This window comes from Salmo salar, chromosome 02 (assembly GCF_965601325.2).
Source record: "Salmo salar chromosome 02, fSalSal1, whole genome shotgun sequence".
In the NCBI taxonomy this organism is placed as follows: Eukaryota; Metazoa; Chordata; class Actinopteri; order Salmoniformes; family Salmonidae; genus Salmo; species Salmo salar.
In genome coordinates this window covers 35,257,820-35,280,498 of record NC_138292.1, presented here as the reverse complement: position 1 = coordinate 35,280,498, position 22,679 = coordinate 35,257,820, and the positions used below count along the sequence as shown (strand labels likewise).

The window sequence follows — 22,679 nt, the reverse complement described above, 5'->3', positions numbered from 1 at the left end:
TTAAATGACACCAGGATGAATAGATGCTGTTATCATTTTTCCTCATATGCATTTGCAGCTGCTGCATAAGAGCCTAAGCAGCAAAACAACCACACAAAGACCATCTCTCCCCTGTAGCACTTCGCCCTAGACCCCTCACCAGACAAAAGCTGATTTTTTTTGGTTTGAGGTATGGTTGTGTGTCAGACAGTGTTTAATATGAAATATTGCTTTAGTTATTTTTTGCAACCATAAAATGATTACCCCGAAATTTGTATAGAGAAAGATAGGAAGGAAAGAGAAAATTCTTAACCATTTCCCAGGATAATGTGAGCATTTCGTCATGCTCTAGTCTAGATATTGTACACACTCCCTGAAATAATACAAATCTATAAAAACCGAACTGTAAGCATGAAATCCAACATTTAGTTCAGAATAAATGAACTACTGAAAACATCAGACATCACTTCATACAAAAACAATTTATTAGACACTGTCCAGGTCCAAGTACCAACAGACCTGAATAAACAATAATAATAATTAAAAAAAATGCTACAAACTTCCAAGAACAAAGATAACTCAATCTACACAAAGTTTATTCTTAAAAATACATGACCATAAAACTAAAAAAAAAAAGATACAAGATGTAAGGGGGTTCTCATCATTTGTGATATAACAGACTGGAAAGACATTGAATGAGGAAGTGTGTGAGAGAGATGCTGTGTGTATGCGTGTGTGATATTCTACCTGAGGGGAGGGGGTAACAGTAACGCAGCAGTCACGTGGGCAGCGAATGAGAGAGGGGTACTAGAGGTAGCAGAAAAGTAGCTAGCAGAGAGCAAGAGCAGTTCTAGAGGTAGCAGACAGACAAAGAAGGGGAGGAGGCAGAGGTAGCAGAAAGGTGTAGAGGGGTGTTGAAATTAATGGAGATGGATGAAGAGAGGTAGCGCTAGGTAGCAGTAGCAGCTACATTATCAGCACCAGAACAGCTAGAAGCCCACTCCACCACTGAGGAAGAGCACATGGTTTTAACTACAACTATATCACCATACCTAGCTCACTAAAAGGATGGCTGAAGGTCAGTGGGATATTAGGCCTGTGTGTGAGCAGCCCCCAGTGTACTAGAGCAGGGTTCAGCTAGGTGTGTGAGTAGTACAGTGCTATGCCTGGCTGGTGGGGGCAGAGCAGCCCAGCAGACAGTCATCAAACACCCGTCTCTGCTGTACACACATTCTGCTCTTCTGACACGCCAACAACGAACACACACTTCGGACTACAGTGTTTTAGCTTCAGGAGATCAAAGTGGAGAGGTAGATTCTCAGTGAGAAGAGTGTGTGTGTGTGTGTGTGAGGGGAGGGTTACTGGTCCCCTCTGTGTGTCGAAGGAAACCCTTTCATTACAGTACAGTTCACAACACACATCCCTAAATGATCAACTAGCTCCCCTGGTGTTGTGTTGGGGGGAAGACGCGAGGGAGGGGGGGAAGACGCGAGGGAGGGGGGGGGGAAGACGCGAGGGGGGAAGACGCGAGGGAGGGGGGGGAAGACGCGAGGGAGGGGGGGGGAAGACGCGAGGGAGGGGGGGAAGAGAGGGGGAGTTGGTGTTGCGCTGAAGGAGAGGAAGAGACTAGTGTCATTCTAAAAGGTGAGAGGAAAGAGGGAAAAGTGGGAGTTCTATGACTTTCTCCCAAAATATTAGCTTCATATTCTTTTAAATAGAGAACAAACACAATATATTCTTTATAATGACTGGGAGGAGCCCATCTGATCTGCCCCACACCAGACTGAGTGAGGAGAAAACAGTGTTCTTACTAGGAGGGCCAGAGCCACAGCCCCCTTGACGCTGTGCCCTGAGAGGGAGGTGTGTGTGTGTAAGCCAGGAGGAGTTTTTGGAGTTGAGAAAACACCCAGCCAGTAGCAAGGCCATCAATGAGCTGAGGTTTTACAAGAGGTGTGTGTTTGTTTGGGGGCAGGGATCTTAGTTGTCAGCAACTCGTGCTGGGGCTGCCGCTTGAGGTCCCACAGACGCTGGGGGCATACCATCAGGCTGTACAGGCGAGGGGCCAGGGTCTGAGGACAGAGAACACACTGGTTTGAGAATGGGACACACCAACACACTTTCTGGCTGAGTAGGATCTGGAAGGCGGATACGGATAGCGTACTCACACATGCCGTTGGGGGCTCCAGGGTGGCGGGGACCCATCATGGGAGGCATGCTGCCAGTGGGGGGGGCGCCACCCATCATGCGCCCTGGCATGGGCTGACCGGGCCCTCCCATTGGTCCTAAACAGAAGGAGAGGCTTGGTGAGACTATCACAGAATCAGTTTGCTAGAACATGTTTTTGAAAACAGGCTAATGTTTCCTAGCTAATATTTGGTGTTATTCCCTTGGATATAGTTCCAGGACTTTGGGGTCTTTGTGGGCTTCTTTGCTGAGAGGTGGTGTGCTCCAGTGTGTGTGTGTCCTTACCTGTCTGTTGTGGGTGGTTTGGACCCATGGGGTGGAACCCGGGGCCGGGGGGGCCGTGTCCTGAGTGTATGGCGGGAGGGGGTCCATGGTGGGGGGGTCCGTGGTGCATGCCTGGCCCTGGGGGGCCATGGTGGGGTGCGGGGCCCTGGGCCGCTGCGTTGGCCTGCTGCTGCTCCATCTGCTGGCGGGCCTTCATCTCAGCATACTTCAGCTGCTCCATGTGGAAGGCCTGGCGCTCCGTCAGCAGCTGCTGCCTCTGCAACTCCAACTGGAGGGGGGGCCATCATTTTAGACCATTAATCATTACTATCATTCTCAAAAGCCCATTGTCCACAAGGACATAAGGTTGATCATTACTCATAGTATCACTTTGAAAAGATAATCATGTCAATAAAGCTAATTGAATTGAACACAGAGCGAGAGAGCGATACATCAAGTCAACAGTGGTATATGGAGCAGGGTGACGATACAGAAACAGCTTCATTTCATGGATTTATACATCAATGAACGAAGGAGAGGAATAAGAAGAGAAAGGAAATAATTAAAAAGAGTAAAAGCTATAAAGACAAGCTGATCACGATAGCTGACATTATGACAAAGGGGAAGAGCGGAACAGCGGGAGAGAGGAAAAGCGATGGAATGAGACTGTGGGGAGGAAGAGAGGGGGCAGTGAAACAGGACCACTCTGGAAGCAGGAAGGAGAGAGGGAGCAATGGCTGGAAATGTCGATAAAGGGATTGATTTGCATGCAATAAACCACTAACAGTCTCTCTGACACAGAATCAACGGGTGAATTCCATTACCAGAAACACTACAGAGACAGGGATGGAGAGAGGTGGAGAACGAGATGGAAGGAGGTGAGGGAGAGGAAGTCTATTCCCTGTGTGCGCCCTGGTAAGTACTTTTGTAGTGGTGGAAGAGTGTGTAGTAGTAAGACAGTGAGGAGTGCCCTTATTTAGTGTGCGTGTGTTTAAGACAGAGACACAGTGTGTGTGTATGAGAGAGTGTAACCCAGTGTTTACAGCCTGTGGTAGAGGTAGGAGGGAGGAAGCCTGGGTGCTGTTCCAGGGGGTTATGTAACGGCTGGCTGGCTTTTTCATGCACTATTTATCAGGCAGTTCAACTGGGCTGCGGTCCGCAGCAGCTCCACACTTTACAGTTTTACACTCCTGACACAAACACTTTCCACTGGACTAGAGGCCCACTATCTACCCAGCAGTTAGTTGACTAACTTATTTTACTGCTCTTAAACCATGTGTAGCCAAATGGACAAAGCAACGATGCCCGACCCCCCCCCTCCCCCCAAAGTGCTTTCCCTTCATAGGCTTGCATGTTCTTTACTCTACTATCCTCTGTGTACTCTGCAACTACCCCTCATAATTACCACCTATTATTAATGCTAACGTTTAATATTGACGCTCTTCACTTCCTCTGCTCTTGTTGTAGATATAGGCCCACTCCCAAAACCAGCTCTTTGTCCTTCCAAGTTATCCATCTGTCGTTGGCTCTCTCTCACACACACACACACACACACACACACACACACCTCTGAAATGCCTGGATGGATGACAACTGACACTGATATAGCCTAGATACCACTACAATCAAGATGCATATCCAATCCTTTCACATCCCAAAGGGTTCTGAAACTACAAGCGACTTCAACCCGCATGCAGTCTCCCACTGAACTACATTTCCCACAATCCACCTCTGTGCCACTACTTACAGCCTCTTTCTCTCGGTCCATGATGGTCTCCAGCTCCTCAAAGTGTCTGAGCTTGATCTCCAGCTTCTTCATCTGAGTCTCCACCAGCAGAGCCACCAGAGACTTGATCTTCCTCTCCTCCACCGCCGCCAGGTGCTACAGGGAAAGAGAGAAATACAGAGGAAAGAGATGTAACAGAAATCGAAATATAAAGCTTCTCCAAACTAGACTGGCCAGGTAGTGTAAGAGTAGCGCAAGCACTTTTGAGCCGTGGGCAAAACACCGATCAATGAGATGCTACACCGGCAGCGCAATCATAGCATGAGTGAATGGAGCTGGAGCTGCTGCAGCATCTGTTAAGGCCTCAGGTCTATTTCAAGCATTTCCCAACTGACAAGTCGGCTTTTGATTTCTGCCTCCGTTTGCTACTTCTGGTTTCAAAACACCAAAAACAGCACATACCGAAAGCTAGCGCTATGCTTGCGGTGTAGTTTCAGGGTTCGATATACAAAGTGCTATCCCCTTGGCCCTCTGGAAGAAGCTCACCTTGGCCTTGGTGGCAGCTGAGGCGAGGGCAGCGGCGGCTGCAGTGGCGATGTTACCCTCCCCTCCGTCCGGCTCTAGCTTCTTCCTCTCCTCTTCCTCCTCTTCCATCGTTCCCTGCTCCTCCTTCTCCTTGTCCTCCTCCGAGGTCTCCATGGCCGCCTCCTTGTCTTTGTCTGAAAACATTGCATAAACATTATCATTCAAGTCAATGCCGGACTTATACGTCAATCTCCCCAAAATGGATGATTCAATCGAAGCGGAATAGCCATCTACTCTACCTGCTGTAGCCTTGCCCTCTCCTCCCTCGCTCTCTTCCTCCTCCCGCTCGGTCATCTCGCTCTTCACCTTCTCTCCCTCAGCCAGCTTCTCAGCAGACTCACTGGGCTTCTCCGCCTCGTCCTTAGACTCAGCCTGAGACAGAGACAGGTAAGACTGTGGCGTTTGAGCTGATTATATTTACAGAGCCTTCGGAAAGTATTCAGACCCCACTTTTTCCACATTGTGATACGTTACAGCCATATTCTAAAATGGATTAAATAAATAAAAATCCTCAGCAATCTACACACAATACCCCATTATGACGAAGCGAAAACAGGGTTTAGAAATGGTAGCAAATTTATAAAATATAAAAACCAGAAATAACTTATTTACATAAGTATTGAGACCCTTTGCTGTGAGACTTGAAATTGAGCTCCGGTGCATCCTGTTTCCATTGATCATCCTTGAGATGCTTCTACAACTTGGGAGTCCACCTGCAGTAAATTCAATTGATTGGATATGATTTGGAAAGGCACACACCTGCCTATATAAAGGTCCCACAGTTGACAGTGCATGTCAGAGCAAAAACCAAGCCATGAGGTCGAAGGAGTTGTCTATAGAGCTCCGAGACAGGACAGTGTCGAGGCACCGATCTGGGGAAGGGTACCAAAACATTTCTGCAGTATTGAAGGTCCCCAAGGACACAGTGGTCTCCATCATTCTTAAATGGAAGAAGTTCGGAACCACCAAGTCTCTTCCTAGAGCTGGCCGCCCAGCCAAACTGAGCAATCGGGGGAGAAGGGCCTTGGTCAGGGAGGTGACCAAGAACCAGATCTGAATACCTACGTAAATGTGCTACTTTATTATCCATTTTTTTTTTTAAATACATTTGGAAAAAATTCTAAAAACGTGTTTTTGCTTTGTCATTATGGGGTATGTCAATAAGGGGGGAAAAAACAATTGAATCAATTATAGAATAAGGCTGTAACGTAACAAAATTAGGAAAAGGTCCAGCGTTCTGTATATGCAGGTCACACAGAACTGAGAAACACCTAACTGAAGACTATAGCTAGACAGGTCTTTGAGAGCTAAGGAGAAAAATATACAAAACCGAACAAGGGTCAAAGCTAATGCCCTGCATTTCAAAAAGCCTGCAGTAAAGCCATCGGGACTAGAACCGGCGTGGATAGGCGATGGCTAGTGAAGGTTAATGAAGATTTCAACCTCTGCAGTGGTCAACGATGCATGGTTAACTCCTGCTAACGTTACATTTGCCCCGTGGCCATCCTAAACACAGAGAGATAGGATGGATGGAGCTGGAGGGGCAGACTGTACGACTGCCAGCTTTAAAAATAAAGTTAAAAACGGTTTGATGTCTTCTGTGCACATATGAATGTCCCCTACGATGTAACTGCAATGAGATAGATGTTCTTCTTCGTTACATTAGCTCGCTGTCATACTGTGTTCAACCGTGTTCGATCTTGCCTTGCCATCTTGTTTCAAGAGGATCACAATGTAAATAAGTCCCAGACTTTGTGTGTTATCCTCCATGATTTAAAACCTGTCAAGGTATAGGGGGCAGTATTTTCAATTTCGGATGAAAAGCGTGCCCAGAGTAAACTGCCTAATACTCGGGCCCAGAGTCAAATATTTGCATATTATTAGTAGATTTGGATAGAAAACACTGAAGTTTCTAAAACTGTTTGAATGATGTCTGTGAGTATAACAGAACTCATATGGCAGGCAAAAACCTGAGAAAAATCCAACCAGGAAGTGGGAAATCTGATGCTTGTAATCTTTTCAAGTCATTGCCTATCTAACACAGTGACTTAGGGTTCATTTTGCACTTCTTAAGGCTTCCACTAGATGTCAACAGTCTTTAGAACCTTGTTTCAGGCTTTTTCAGTGAACAGAGAGCGAACAAGAAGGCCGGGAAGTTGGTGACTCAGAAAATGGCGCGCATTCACGTGATGAGGTAGCTGTGTTCCATAATGTTTTTCAAGACATTGGAATCGTCTGGTTGGAATATTATTGAAGTTTTATGTTAAAAAGGCCCTAAAGATTGATGCTATACAACGTTTGACATGTTTCAACAAACGTAAATATAACTTTTTTGACTTTTCGTCGTGAAATTTTCGGCGCGCTTCCTACATTTGGAGTAGCTTACTGAACGCGCAAACAACGAGGTATTTGGACATAAATTATGGACTTTATCGAACAAAACAACATTTATTGTGGACCTGGGATTCCTGGAAATGCCTTCTGATGAAGATCAAAGGTAAGTGAATATTTATAATGCTATTTATGATTTTAGACGACTCCAAAATGGCGGGTATCTGTATTGTATGATGTATTTTTCTGAGCGCCGTACTCAGATTATTGCAGTGTGCTTTCCCCATGAAGCTTTTTTGAAATCTGTCACAGCGGTTGCATTCAGGAGATGTTTATCTATAATTCTTTGAATAACAATTTAATATTTTATCAACGTTTATGATGAGTATTTTTGTAAATTGTTGTGCTGATTCACCGGCAGTTTGAGGAAAAATATTTTCTGAACGTCACGCGCCAATGTAAAATGGTTTTTTTGGATGTTAATATGAACTTTATCGAACAAAACATACATGTATTGTGTAACATTGAGTCCTAGGAGTGTCATCTGATGAAGATCGTCAAAGGTTAGTGCTTCATTTGAGCTGTATTTATGGTTTTTGTGACCCCTCCTGCTTGGAAAATGGCTGTGTGGTTTTTCTTGTGTTGGCACTGTCCTAACATAATCTAACTTTATGCTTTCGCCGTAAAGCCTTTTTGAAATCGGACAATGTGGTTGGATTAAGGAGAGGTTTATCTTTAAAAATGGTGTAAAATAGTTGTATGTTTGAGAACTTTGAATTATGACATTTTGTTGTTTTGAATTTGGCGCTCTGATTTTTCACTGGCTGTTGAATAGTGTGAACCGTGGGTGGGACGGTAGCGTCCCACATAGCCCAGAGAAGTTAACAATGGAAATAAGTCCCAGACTTTGTGTGTTATCCTCCACGATTTAACTCATGTGCATGTATGACTTTTCAAGTTCTATGTGTGCTGTTTTTTATTTTATTTTTTTAAAATGGTTGAATGAATAAACTAAAGACCTCTCACCCCTGGGCCGTCTCACCTTGTCAGGCTGCTGGGAGTCGGAGTCTGTGTCCATCTTCTCTGTCTCTGCTGGCTCTACAGTGACAGACAGGGAGGGAGAGAGGGAGGGGCTTTGAGAAGAGGGCTAGACAAAGAACAAGCCATCTCTCAGAGAAAATGATCACAAACAGATGACGCATCCTAAGTAGAACCTCACCATGATTCAGACATTACTGTGGTTAGGAATGACAGTGTGTGTGCGTGCGAGCGAGCGTATGTGGGAGAAAGTGAGCGAGTCGATGCCGAGTGAGAGTGCATGAATGTGTGTGTTTGAAAAAAAAAAACATGTCCGCATGTGCATTTGGGCACGTTTTTTACTATGTGAGTATTGACCTGTATGAGAGATGCTGCTTTGGGGAGGGTATTGAATGCATTTAGGCCATTTATTGGTTGTTGATGCGTGCATGTGTAACATGCATTTATTCATGTGTAATTGCTGTGTGTGTAGCAGGCATTGAGGCCGTGGCACATGGCATAGTGTGTTGACCCAGATTCAACCCCTTCCCCCACGCCCCATCTGCTGTTCTAATCCACTGGTTACCACGACAGCCGGACACATAGACATAACACTGAAGAAACCTCTACGTCGCCCCCCACTGGCCATCCTGATTTCAGCTGGCACCTCAAAATGTATTGGTGAGAATAGACATCTGGCTTTACCCACGCCAGCGCACACACACAGGAGGTAGGTATAAAGTCTAGGTGACCTGCGAACAGCTGGCTACGAGCAGCCTCGTCCTAACCTGTTAGCTGTGGTCTGTCTGTGTCTTGGCCATTTGCTGCCCTCCACTGGTAACACTCAGTACTCCGTCTAAATGTGGGGGTGTGTATATGGGTGGGTATTTTGTGTGAGTGAGTATTGCATGCATGAGTATGTTGGATGTATGTGATGAGAGAATGTTTTTGTGTGTTTATATGAAGGCCTGTGTGTTTACAGGATTCTTATATGTATTGCTATTCGATACTGTGACTTTATTGAGATTCGATGTTCCAAACAAATTGCTCACCAGAGGTCTTCTGCAGAGAGACAAGAGAGCCATGAAAACGAGTCTTGATCAGTCATGGAAATAAAATTGCTGATATCAAATTGGCTCCTTATTTAATAAGATGGAGAACGAGCTATGAAGGAAAAATACTGGAGTTTTGGTGCAGGTACAACCAACTAGCGCAAAAATAATACAGTGAGATTGTCAAAACGGTACGAAAAATGTCATCCCAATATATAACTATTGTTTCCCCCCTCCCGATCACTGTTGTATACCGTGTGATAGTTATGTTTGTGTACACACAAGAGTGTTTATCTATCTTTGCAAATGTGCGACTGTGTGTGTACGTATATCTGAATGCATGTGTTCTGCTCCGAGTGTGCGTGTTACCGGTCTTCTCGGGCTCCTCGGGGGCGGTTCCTGCGATGCCGCTGCTCTCCAGGCCATAGGCGGGGTCTACCTTGCCCGTGCTGCGGGCCGCCTCCTGCACCTTCCTCACATGGGCCTCCACCAGCTCCGCTGGCACCTCCTCACGCACACGGCTAAACTCCTCTGGAGAGAGAGAGGGAGACACTGTAGTTAGCTACAGACTCACACCTTGTGATAGTCCCTCCAAACACACAGATATGTTCAAACACACAGCGATATTACACACACAACCGTATCATTACGACACACTACATGAAGCGTGATGTTACACACAAATTAAAAACATTTTATTTTGTGAATAAACACATTGTGATAAAACACCCTTGCAAATGACCCACACACCCAGTCCCCACAACACGTACCCAGGGCTGCCTTGGCGGCGGCGGAGGCCACACGGGGGTCCACCACGGAGGCCAGGAAGGCCACGGTGCTCATGACGGGGTTGCCTGACTGGCTGAAGGGTACGGGCTGGTAGGCCAGGGGGCCCAGGGACGACTCAGAGTTCTCCAGGTAGGGGTCCTCGATGGGCAGACGCAGGAAGTGCAGGATACACTCGTCCTGGGTGCGCGAGCCCACGTGCTCTGACACCTTGTTCCAGTCATCCTTGTACATCTCCAGAGCCTGGTAGGGAGGAGATAGAGGAATGAGAAGGGTTCTGATAGGCTGGTAGGTTTCAGATTATGTTTGTGATCGGTCAGCTGGTCTGCTGTGACTGACGTACCTCCAATAGGAGCAGAGTCTCCTGCTCGGTCCACTCCCGGCCGCCGCTGGTTCCTTTACTCTTGGGGTTCTTCTTGGAGAAGAGGTCGTTACGCAGGCCAAAGTTCTGCATGTCAGAGGGCTTGTCTTTGCCCTTCTCTGGGAAGTTGAGCATCTGCTGGCCGGAGGGGATCTAGAAGGACGGAGGAGAGACAGGGGAGGTGGTTGAAAGGAATCACACTGTGGTTAGAGGATGCAGTGAATACTTTCACAATATTTGTGACCCATTAAATAATCAAAATCAATGGTTACAGACACACAACACCTGTATGTGTATTTGGATATAATTCGCTATGTGAACTAACAGGCTTGGGTTTAAAGACCCTTCCCCTAGCCCCTACTCCCTCAGTATCCAACAACCTGAAAGGACTGGATAGGTGAAAGAAATATGACCAAAGCTCCATGTAGTTGTCTATGTAACCTGTGGGGGGCGGTGGTGCATCGGCGTCAGGCCAGAGGGGGTGTCAGCCAGCACGTTGAAGTGGGGGGTGGGCGGGGGGCCCATGGGGAGGGGTCGGCTCTCAGCATCCACCTGGTAGTTCACCAGCCCCCACTGCTCCAGGAACGCATGGACCCTAGTACAGAGACATGACAGATACATGCAAAGAATTTACTCCACAAACAGTGATCAGTGAGTCCAACTAAACCTGGGTCATATTCATTAAGCACCAAACGAGAAAAAAAATGAAGTGGAACATTAAGGGACAACCTAAACGCGTCCTATAAAAAACACATATTATAAAGTATCTCGCATACGGTGTGCCCTGACGAACAATGTCCTAACTTCTGCCCTAGGGAATCCATTTCACGTTAACCCCTTGACCCTTCACCTCATGACGGCACACACATCTCCCGTCAAGTTCCTGCGGCAGGAGGTGGAGGTCAGGTACTCCTGGGGGTTGAGCCGGTACGTGTCGATCATGAAGTTACGGTAGGCCAGGTATCTGACAGGGACAAACACATTTTACAAAAAAAAAAAAACACTGAATGGTCGGAACAAATAAGGACGTCATGTGTTTGTACGATGAAAGATTCTTAATGAAAGCGTGAGTCTGCAGTTCTTTAATGGGTGAGATGTGAGTTTAGTGAGTTGATGTGTTGGGCAGTGTTCTCCACTGACTCACATTTCTGGGGACTTGGACTTGTTCTTGCCGTTGAAGAACTCCGGCAGTGCACGCCTCTCAATCTCGTGGATACTGAAAGAGAAGGGAGGGCGGGGGGGGTAAACTCAAGACACAAACATAAAATACAGCCCAACACCCCCATGATACACTCCCCACACACTAAGAACAGTGGGGCCATCCTCACCAGTTGTAGTCGAACCAGGCGGCGTAGCTGGGGATGATGATGTGGTGGGTCTGCTCGGTCACGTTGTCCTCGATGGAGTCGATGAGGCGGTTGACCTCGGCCTTGCCCTGCTCCTCCTCCTCCTGCAGGGGGAGACAGTCATACGGATGGGATCAAATCAACATAGGCAAGAAAGGAGAGCATCATTTTGGCTAGTCCTTGGTCAGTTTCTATTATATATGAACAGAGGATAAAATGTTAGAAAAGCAGGATTTCCAGATGAAACCAGGAATAATCCCACCGCAAATGCAGGAAAACCGCATCTGAATGAGGCTGGGTCTGCCCAAAAGCATTTTATGGCTAACGTCATCGTTAAAACCTTCATAGGAGCATCGTTAAATCTTGGAGGTGTTTCCTAAAACCAGCGTTATTAACGCTGGCACTGGAAAACGCTCGTAATCTAACGCATGCCTCAAACCACTCGTAGAACAGCGAAGTGAATTGTTAGCTGATTTTTGCCCTCCCGCATCACTTGATACACAGTAAACATAGAATCACATGGTTTATCACAAATACAAAAGTTGCCAATATCTTTATGATGGATACAACGGAGTTCTATTTTACTACTTGTAGGCTACTGTCTAATGTGTCTCAATATATTTCATGATGTGAAGCCTAACCTGCGTAATGATGTGCCAAATTGGTGACTTAGTGCGTTGTCATTGGGTAAGCATTATAATAAGCGGACTCAATATTAGCAGCCGTAGGTGGTAATAGGAGCTGATCCGTCATCAGTATTGTGAAATAATTATCATTTTTAAGGAAAGATTTGAATGGAGAAAGAGAGCAGCACCCTCTTTCGATCCTATCAGTATGGACACATGTTCCAACGACGCACTTCGTGACCGTTCTCTCAGCGTGGTGTTTTGGGAAATGCATGTTACGTCTTCGGCAGTTGTAGGAAATATGCATTGTTAAAAACAGCCGTGGGCCTAAGTTCCAGCGCTTTCGGGAAACGGGGACCAAATCTACAAATGGGTAGACATTGCCTCTAAAACAGACACCAGGTCAGATATTTATCCATCTCCCTTCTGGATTTGCTAAGAAGTGGGGGTTAGGATAATCTGATCCTAGATCTATCAATGACGACTATGGTTGTGGGTGAATAGGGAGCAGTTTACGATGAAGATGGAGAAGAGACAGCATTTAGAGGCAATCATTAAAGGTTTTAAGGAAAAGCTGGTTTTACCTTGCCTCCGGAGACCACAGAGTCATCCTCCAGATCATCTGGAAGACCGAGAGGGCATTAGGACGTCACTCTCCATCCATTGCTTGACACAATACATCTCGGTGATTGACAGTTTAGTACTGAGACAGGTAGATACTTAAACACTGAAATAGTTCTACACACACACACCCCCCCCCCCCCCCCCCCCCCCCTCACCCAAATCAGCCACTGCCCCTCCCTTCACTGGGGTGTTCTCGCTGTCTTTCTTAGAGTTCACTGAGGACAAGGAAGGGGAGAAAAGGCTGAAGAATAGCCAGAGTATGGCAGGGGTGAAATACACTGACAGTGGCTATTGGCTCTCTTTTCTCTTGTAAGCTCTCTTTTCAAAAGCAACCACGGAAATAGATACAGAGGGGGGAGGGGGTTGCAGAAGTGGGACATTGCAGATGGGACTGGGTCCAAAAAGGCAATTTTTTGTTGAGTGCGTTTGGCTTAGAGCACTTTCAGCTCGAATAGCACTCCATTCAATGCACCACTGAAGAAAGTCCCCCCGGGCAATTCCATGCCATCTTGGCAAGGACAGAGTGTACATGTGTGGTGTGTAACAGTTAGAAAATAACTAATTCAGAGGAAAAAACTGCAGTTACTACAGAGATGAATAAACTGCAAGTCAACATGGTGACAAGCATAAGATTGATGCACTGAGAAAGAAACAGGACCATGAGAGAGAGAATGGGAGATTTACAACATGTGATTTAGAGTGACTGAGCCAACGAAGGAGAAGAGAAGGGGGGACCACGAGGGAGAGAAGAGGAGGAGAGGTAGGGGTGAGAAAGAAGACAGAGTGAAGGATCAAGAGGGAGGAGAGCAGATGTGGGAGAGGGAGACAACGAGAGGGACGAGTTGGACAATCAACTGACCGTTCTTGGGCAAAGTGACCTCCTCCATGCTGGGAACAGGCGAGGGGTCCTCCATGTCTTTGGTCAGGTCCTCTTCCTCCTCCTCGTCCTCGCCACGGTGGCCACGACGCTTCCAGTGAGATCCAGGGTTCCTGGGGACAGGAGAAGAGGTCAAGGGTCGGTGGAGTTTTCCCAAGACACTGATCAGTGGTCAGTTTAGTGTTTTTCTCCCTAATGGCCAAGGTTAGGATTTGGGAAGGTTAAGCTAGTCCTAGATCTGTGGCTATAGGGGGACTCACCCCTTCTTGCCACCCTTCTTGCGGGACTCGGCTGGGGTGGTCGGGGGAGATGGCGAGCGCCTCCTCTTCTTCCCGGCGGCGTTGGCCTTGCGCTCCTTGCGATCGGGTGTACGGGAAGACTGATCAGAACCACGAGGGATGGCCAGATGAGAGAGAGAGAGAATGAGAGGATGGAACAGTCTCACACAGAGGGAAGTGGGGGAGGAGGAGAAGAGGGAGGATGTGGTGGTGAGGAGAGGAAGGAAGTGTTTGAAAGGATGGGTGACACGACACAGACAGACAAACAAGACAACAATCCACAGGGAGCAGCAACTCACTTAAACACACTTCCTAAGAATCCATAACACACAGACCCCAGAGTTTGGCCTACCTCCTCCTCCTTTGGGAAGATCCTCTGGCGGAAGCTCACAGTCTTCTTGTTCTCGTCCACCTCATAGTCTTCCTCATTCATCCACTCGTTGAAGGCATCGGTGTCCAGGACCCACTTGGCATGCACCTGGGAGAGGAGAGGGAGAGAGGAGTCGAAACTAATCCACTACTCAAGTGTGGTGTTTTCTGCTAGTACTTTCAGGCTGGAGGAGGGGGTTGATTTGGCCTATATAAAACATTAACATGACTGGACGCTCCATCCTCACCTTCCAGGGCTTCTCAGAGGTGGGTGGGTCCTCCACATCCCCCTCCACGTCGCTGGGGGACACCCAGGTGTCATAACTGACCACACAGAGAAGAGGGGTTAAAGGTCAGTAACAGGTCACAGTGGGTGGACGTGTAAGAGGGCAGAGTGGACCAGCAAAGCTGAAGTCTAACGGTGCCAGTCTCTCACCTGTCTGGGTACATGCCCCAGTGTACCAGCACCTGCTTGTCCTTACGCATGACCGGACGCAGCCACTCCTCTGCAAGACAAACACACACCTTTTTATCAGCGTATACACACACATCCTCAAGTAATGCATACAGACTACTGTATTAATAATAGTATATTACTGTATACACACACATTTCACTTCTTTTGAAATGTGATATGAGAGTAGAGTAAGCTCCTGTAAGGTGACCATAAGGAATTAGATTCAAAGACTACAGCACAATCCAGACTACACCAGAACTTAGGCATATGTACACTGCTCAAAAAAATTAAGGGAACACTAAAATAACACATCCTAGATCTGAATGAAAGAAATCATCTTATTAAATACTTTTTTCTTTACATAGTTGAATGTGCTGACAACAAAATCACACAAAAATAATCAATGGAAATCCAATTTATCAACCAATGGAGGTCTGGATTTGGAGTCACACTCAAAATTAAAGTGGAAAACCACAATACAGGCTGATCCAACTTTGATGTAATGTCCTTAAAACAAGTCAAAATGAGGCTCAGTAGTGTGTGTGGCCTCCACGTGCCTGTATGACCTCCCTACAACGCCTGGGCATGCTCCTGATGAGGTGGCGGCCGCCAACTCCTGGACAGTCTGTGGTGCAATGTGGCGTTGGTGGATGGAGCGAGACATGATGTCCCAGATGTGCTCAATTGGATTCAGGTCTGGGGAACGGGCGGGCCAGTCCATAGCATCAATGCCTTCCTCTTGCAGGAACTGCTGACACACTCCAGCCACATGAGGTCTAGCATTGTCTTGCATTAGGAGGAACCCAAAGAAATGCCACCCCACACCATGACTGACCCACCGCCAAACCGGTCATGCTGGAGGATGTTGCAGGCAGCAGAATGTTCTCCACGGCGTCTCCAGACTCTGTCACGTCTGCCACATGTGCTCAGTGTGAACCTGCTTTCATCTGTGAAGAGCACAGGGCGCCAGTGGCGAATTTGCCAATCTTGGTGTTCTCTGGCAAATGCCAAACGTCCTGCACGGTGTTGGGCTGTAAGCACAACCCCCACCTGTGGACGTCGGGCCTTCATACCACCCTCATGGAGTCTGTTTCTGACCGTTTGAGCAGACACATGCACATTTGTGGCCTGCTGGAGGTCATTTTGTAGGGCTCTGGCAGTGCTCCTCCTTGCACAAAGGCGGAGGTAGCAGTCCTGCTGCTGGGTTGTTGCCCTCCTACGGCCTCCTCCACGTCTCCTGATGTACTGGCCTGTCTCCTGGTAGCGCCTCCATGCTCTGGACACTACGCTGACAGACACAGCAAACCTTCTTGCCACAGCTCGCATTGATGTGCCATCCTGGATGAGCTGCACTACCTGAGCCACTTGTGTGGGTTGTAGACTCCGTCTCATGCTACCACTATAGTGAAAGCACCGCCAGCATTCAAAAGTGACCAAAACATCAGCCAGGAAGCATAGGAACTAAGAAGTGGTCTGTGGTCCCCACCTGCAGACCCACTCCTTTTTTGGGGGTGTCTTGCTTATTGCCTATAATTTCCACCTTTTGTCTATTCCATTTGCACAACAGCATGTGAAATTTATCGTCAATCAGTGTTGCTTCCTAAGTGGACAGTTTGATTTCACAGAAGTGTGATTGACTTGGAGTTACATTGTGTTGTTTAAGTCTTCCCTTTATTTTCTGTGTCACGGAGGCTCTCCGCACTGCTAAAGCTAACTCTCTCTCCTCTGCTCTCATCCTTCTAGACCTATCTGCTGCCTTTGATACTGTGAACCATCAGATCCGCCTCTCCACCCTCTCCGAGCTGGGCATCTCCGGCACGGAGCACGCTTGGATTGCGTCCTACCTGACAGGTCGCTCCTACCAGGTGGCGTGGCGAGAATCTGTCTCCGCACCACGTGCTCTCACCACTGGTGTCCCCCAGGGCTCTGTTCTAGGCCCTCTCCTATTCTCGCTATACACCAAGTCACTTGGCTCTGTCATATCCTCACATGGTCTCTCATATCATATGCTATGCAGATGACACACAATTAATCTTCTCCTTTCCCCCTTCTGACAACCAGGTGGCGAATCGCATCTCTGCATGTCTGGCAGACATATCAGTGTGGATGACGGATCACCACCTCAAGCTGAACCTCGGCAAGACGGAGCTGCTCTTCCTCCCGGGGAAGGACTGCCCGTTCCATGATCTCGCCATCACGTTTGACAACTCCCTTGTGTCCTCCTCCCAGAGTGCCAAGAGCCTCGGCGTGACCCTGGACAACACCCTGTCGTTCTCCACTAACATCAAGGCGGTGACCCGATCCTGTAGGTTCATGCTCTACAACATTCGCAGAGTACGACCCTGCCTCATACAGGAAGCGGCGCCGGTCCTAATCCAGGCACTTGTCATCTCCCGTCTGGATTACTGCAACTCGTTGTTGGCTGGGCTCCCTGCCTGTGCCATTAAACCCCTACAACTCATCCAGAACGCCGCAGCCCGTCTGGTGTTCAACCTTCCCAAGTTCTCTCACGTCACCCCGCTCCTCCGCTCTCTCCACTGGCTTCCAGTTGAAGCTCGCATCCGCTACAAGACCATGGTGCTTGCCTACGGAGCTATGAGGGGAACGGCACCTCCGTACATTCAGGCTCTGATCAGGCCCTACACCCAAACAAGGGCACTGCGTTCATCCACCTCTGGCCTGCTCGCCTCCCTACCTCTGAGGAAGCACAGTTCTCGCTCAGCCCAGTCAAAACTGTTCGCTGCTCTGGCACCCCAATGGTGGAACAAGCTCCCTCACGACGCCAGGACAGCGGAGTCAATCACCACCTTCCGGAGACACCTGAAACCCCACCTCTTTAAGGAATACCTGGGATAGGATAAAGTAATCCTTCTAACCCCCCCCCATAAAAGATTTAGATGCACTATTGTAAAGTGGTTGTTCCACTGGATATTATAAGGTGAATGCACCAATTTGTAAGTCGCTCTGGATAAGAGCGTCTGCTAAATGACTTAAATGTAAATGTACATTTTTTTGAGCAGTGTATATAAAAATATATAATTATTGTACATTTCAGCAATTTAGCAGACGCTCTACCAACTGAGCCACATGGGACCAAGTAACAAAGTATATGATATATACATTGCAAGGGGGAGCTTTATTTCCATTCTCAGTAGAGCACATCGCTTACCATCCTCCTGCTGGGTTGGAGAGGGGTAGATATGATGGGTGGCCTTAGACTTGTCCTCAGTGATGGAGCCCTAAAGGAAAGGAGAAAAGCCATTTGAATTTCTGGTGAGTGGTGAAACAATCCTACTATTGGTTGGTGCGATTTGGGTGGGCGTCTTACCTGGTGTCTCTTGATGATGTCCTTCAGCTTATTGGCCTGCTTCTGCTCCATGTCAGGCACCAGGAAGACAGTTGGTCGAGTCAGGCAGTTATTCTGAACCAGGGTCTTCTCTACATTCAAGAACATCTCCACATTCCTGTCCATCCTGGAGGGGTTCTGCAGGTCAAACCTACGCCTGCACAGATAGGAGAGATAGAACATGTTGTTGTTACTTCCAGTCAACTCCACAGGGCATCTTTTCCCCCCTCCCTCTCTTGGAGCAACCACTACCTTCTATGGTGGTTCCATAGGAGAAACAACGTTTCAACTATCCATTCTACAAATCATATATGTGATTAGTCCAAGGAGGGAATGATGCATTTAAAAAAAATAAAAAAATGTATTCAATCAAGACCCTACTCACCAGCCCTGCTCGCTCTTGAACTTGTAGGTGGAGCCCAGGATATGACACAGAGCACCCCCTGCCTTGAAGTCCAGGAAGCTCTTGGTCTGATGAGGCAATACAGAAGAAAAGGCGAGGGACGTTCACACAAGCTAGCTCAGATAGATAAAGACATGACAAACTACTGTGACACAAAATGTGCAGAAGTGATTGGGAAGCCCTACAACCCTCTACAGCCCACTCTTCCCTTGCCCCAAAAATATCACTGTGTGTGTAGGTCCCGTCCCTGTCCCGACCTGGTCAGGTGAAAAGATGAGTGTGGAAGAGATACTCACAGGTAACTTGGTGAGGGCAGGGTTGTTGACCCTACGTCCGAAAGCATCTTCCTGGAACTGAAGCAGCTGCACCACCAGCCCTGCCAGGGACTTATTGGAGGGAGAGTCTGCCTGTACATACTGAGACACAACAAGACCACTGTGTTAGTGAGGGCGGCACACTCATGTGTGACAAAGGAGGGATTGAATATTGTGAGACCACAGAAGTGTTAGGCTACATTGGTCAGACAAACACATGGCCAATGCAGGCACACACAAGATCTCATGAGTAGATAGCTCATACTATAAGACCAAAAGAGCAGCCTTTCTTAGGTAAATGTGGGGTGATATGATATCACTTTTTCTTTCAGTGAGGCCCCTTCCCTGGTCACTGAAAAGAGTGGCTCCCTAGTTTCAAGAAAATAAATACAGTAGAAATAGTTTACAGTAGCTAGCTAGCTACTTCTTTTCAACAAAGTTTTTTGGGGAAATCCACAGCCACACAGACGTTTTGATGGTTTGCTGCAGTCAGCAAAGGCAGCCATTGCTTGGTTGTGTGTGGAACACTGTCTCCAGCGCAAAGTAGTTCAGTACATGAGGTAGTCGAGGTTTCCCATCAAGACGATTCAGCTAATTACTTAGACATAAATGTAAGTCATCAATGGACCAATCGAAACGTTACTGTAGCTAACTAATGTTAATTACATCAAGTCCCACTGCGACATGCTTGCTAGTTGAGATTTCTGCACGTCACTCCGTTGTCCGTTTAGCTAATATTTCACTCATCTTAGTAGCAGAAAGCATTTTTGTCTACAGTTTTCGGTTTGGCTATTTGTTTCAAGTGTATGTGGCGGTTCTAGCTTGTATGGCGCCCTGGGCGAACCCCCCCTTCTGCGCCCGACCGCCCCATGTCGTCCGTACCTACATCCGCTACTGATTTGTATTAGTATATAAATATACTGCTCAAAAAAATAAAAGGGAACACTTAAACAACACAATGTAACTCCAAGTCAATCACACTTCGGTGAAATCAAACTGTCCACTTAGGAAGCAACACTGATTGACAATAAATTTCACATGCTGTTGGGCAAATGGAATAGACAACAGGTGGAAATTATAGGCAATAAGCAAGACACCCCCAATAAAGGAGTGGTTCTGCAGGTAGAGACCACAGACCACTTCTCAGTTCCTATGCTTCCTGGCTGATGTTTTGGTCACTTTTGAATGCTGGCGGTGCTTTCACTCTAGTGGTAGCATGAAACGGAGTCTACAACCCACACAAGTGGCTCAGGTAGTGCAGCTCATCCAGGATGGCACATCAATGCAAGCTGTGGCAAGAAGGTTTGCTGTGTCTGTCAGCGTAGTGTCCAGAGCATGGAGGCACTACCAGGAGACAGGCCAGTACATCAGGAGACGTGGAGGAGGCCGTAGGAGGGCAACAACCCAGCAGCAGGACCGCTACCTCCGCCTTTGTGCAAGGAGGAGCGGGAGGAGCACTGCCAGAGCCCTGCAACATGACCTCCAGCAGGCCACAAATGTGCATGTGTCTGCTCAAACGGTCAGAAACAGACTCCATGAGGGTGGTATGAGGGCCCGACGTCCACAGGTGGGGGTTGTGCTTACAGACCAACACCGTGCAGGACGTTTGGCATTTGCCAGAGAACACCAAGATTGGCAAATTCGCCACTGGCGCCCTGCGCTCTTCACAGATGAAAGCAGGTTCACACTGAGCCCGTGACAGACGTGACAGAGTCTGGAGACGCCGTGGAGAATGTTCTGCTGCCTGCAACATCCTCCAGCATGACCGGTTTGGCGGTGGGTCAGTCATGGTGTGGGGTGGCATTTCTTTGGGGGGCCGCACAGCCCTCCATGTGCTCGCCAGAGGTAGCCTGACTGCCATTAGGTACCGAGATGAGATCCTCAGACCCCTTGTGAGACCATATGCTGGTGCGGTTGGCCCTGGGTTCCTCCTAATGCAAGACAATACTAGACCTCATGTGGCTGGAGTGTGTCAGCAGTTCCTGCAAGAGGAAGGCATTGATGCTATGGACTGGCCCGCCCGTTCCCCAGACCTGAATCCAATTGAGCACATCTGGGACATCATGTCTCGCTCTATCCACCAACGCCACGTTGCACCACAGACTGTCCAGGAGTTGGTGGATGCTTTAGTCCAGGTCTGGGAGGAGATCCCTCAGGAGACCATCCGCCACCTCATCAGGAGCATGCCCAGGTGTTGTAGGGAGGTCATACAGGCACGTGGGGGCCACACACACTACTGAGCCTCATTTTGACTTGTTTTAAGGACATTACATCAAAGTTGGATCAGCCTGTAGTGTGGTTTTCCACTTTAATTTTGAGTGTGACTCCAAATCCAGACCTCCATGGGTTGATAAATTGGATTTCCATTGATTATTTTTGTGTGATTTTGTTGTCAGCACATTCAACTATGTAAAGAAAAAAGTATTTAATAAGATTATTTCTTTCATTCAGATCTAGGATGTGTTGTTTAAGTGTTCCCTTTATTTTTTTGAGCAGTGTACATCTCTTTGCCAAAATTCGTCATCTCTCCCATGTCTTATTCGACTAGTATTTTTGAAAGTGTAAGGATAATAATTCAGCCATAGTTGTTCTGAAATGTGTATTGCTTGCCAACATTTTACTCCCTCTATGTTTAATATAGCACATATAGCACATTCATTACACATTTCGGTTGCCTATCCTGACGAAGTTTGTTATATAGAAAGTATTTGACTCTGATGTGTGCCACAGAAAGTATTTGACTCTAGCCACAAAATCAAGGAAATTATAAGGGGGGGCAGGGGGGAGATTTTCGGCACAACACCTGTTCACCGCAACAATGTTTACATCAATGATACCGTTTCAAGACATGTTAACTAACTAGTGATCTTACCTACCTAAACTAGTTTTCGTTACATCAGGTAGCCAGCTACGCTCAGATAGATAGATGAAAATAAGAGTAATTATGTTAGCTACCTTGCTACCCTAGATGGGTAGGTTACACAAACAGACAACTCTTCAGCTAGTGTTGGCCGTGCAACAAAACAAACGGACGGTACGCTAGCTGTTCAGTTAGTAGCTAATGTTAGCTAGCCTAGCTATCGCTTGACATGTAATGTTCATGTTGTTGGGTAATGCTGTGATGGATATCTTTAGATGCATGAAACTAGCTATCTATTAATATCTAGTTTGCCACAAGTACCTAATGGGAGCGATAGATTGAAAGAGATAGCACTTCCATTGTGCTAGAGACGCGTGCCTTGACGTTGGAAATCAATGGAGGTTAAAACCAGCGCTCGCTAACCTTTTTGTAGTGTTTCCCGATCCATTGGCGCACCGAATCGATCTGAGAGACCGTTTCTGCGCTCTCCCAGTATTTCGACGAAGGACCTCCATCTTTCTTACGGCCCACCGCAGTACCGACGCCCACAGGGCCGGCTGCAGGTCCCCCTGAACCCGTTCCACCCGCTGCAGTTGCCGCTGTCGCCATTGTTTCTTGTCCTGTCCGCTGCTATTTCGCTTCTCAACCGCGTCACTCACCAAGCAAATTTTCGGGGAAGAAATGCGCATGCGCATATTCGTAAATAACGTAAAGTTATTGAATCTCGCGATAAAGAGGGTTCATATACAAAATGATCTGCTTTTCATAGACAAGTATTCTTAGCGTTGCCTATAATATATAAACATAATTTCCCCCCCATAGGTATTTCATTTGGAACAATAAGGATATTTTGTATAGAAACAAGTATTTTATTTTTTAAGAACTGGTTTCATA

At 47.3% G+C, this 22,679-nt stretch overlaps 1 protein-coding gene across 3 annotated transcripts; it reads right to left on the bottom strand.

Annotated features, from left to right (window-relative positions):
- Positions 1-442: 442 nt before the first annotated feature.
- Positions 443-22,451, bottom strand: LOC106581105 (SWI/SNF complex subunit SMARCC1). Of its 3 annotated transcripts, none has more exons than XM_014162852.3 (26): positions 22,209-22,451; positions 18,908-19,027; positions 18,594-18,679; positions 18,191-18,365; positions 18,032-18,101; positions 14,842-14,911; positions 14,654-14,729; positions 14,389-14,514; positions 14,019-14,137; positions 13,741-13,871; positions 13,037-13,096; positions 12,842-12,879; positions 11,614-11,735; positions 11,430-11,501; positions 11,136-11,249; positions 10,727-10,880; positions 10,268-10,438; positions 9,909-10,167; positions 9,508-9,669; positions 8,112-8,167; positions 4,978-5,131; positions 4,700-4,872; positions 4,175-4,309; positions 2,449-2,716; positions 2,145-2,261; positions 443-2,048 (listed from the first exon to the last, which is right to left on the bottom strand). In XM_014162852.3, exons 1-26 carry the CDS (start codon positions 22,392-22,394, stop codon positions 1,957-1,959), a joined length of 3,306 nt encoding a protein of 1,101 aa, XP_014018327.1. In that variant the 5' UTR covers positions 22,395-22,451; the 3' UTR covers positions 443-1,956. The 3 variants fall into 3 exon arrangements, with proteins under 3 accessions (XP_014018327.1, XP_014018338.1, XP_014018347.1); XM_014162863.3 differs by having other exon boundaries at positions 4,978-5,110; XM_014162872.3 differs by having other exon boundaries at positions 14,019-14,113.
- Positions 22,452-22,679: the final 228 nt, after the last annotated feature.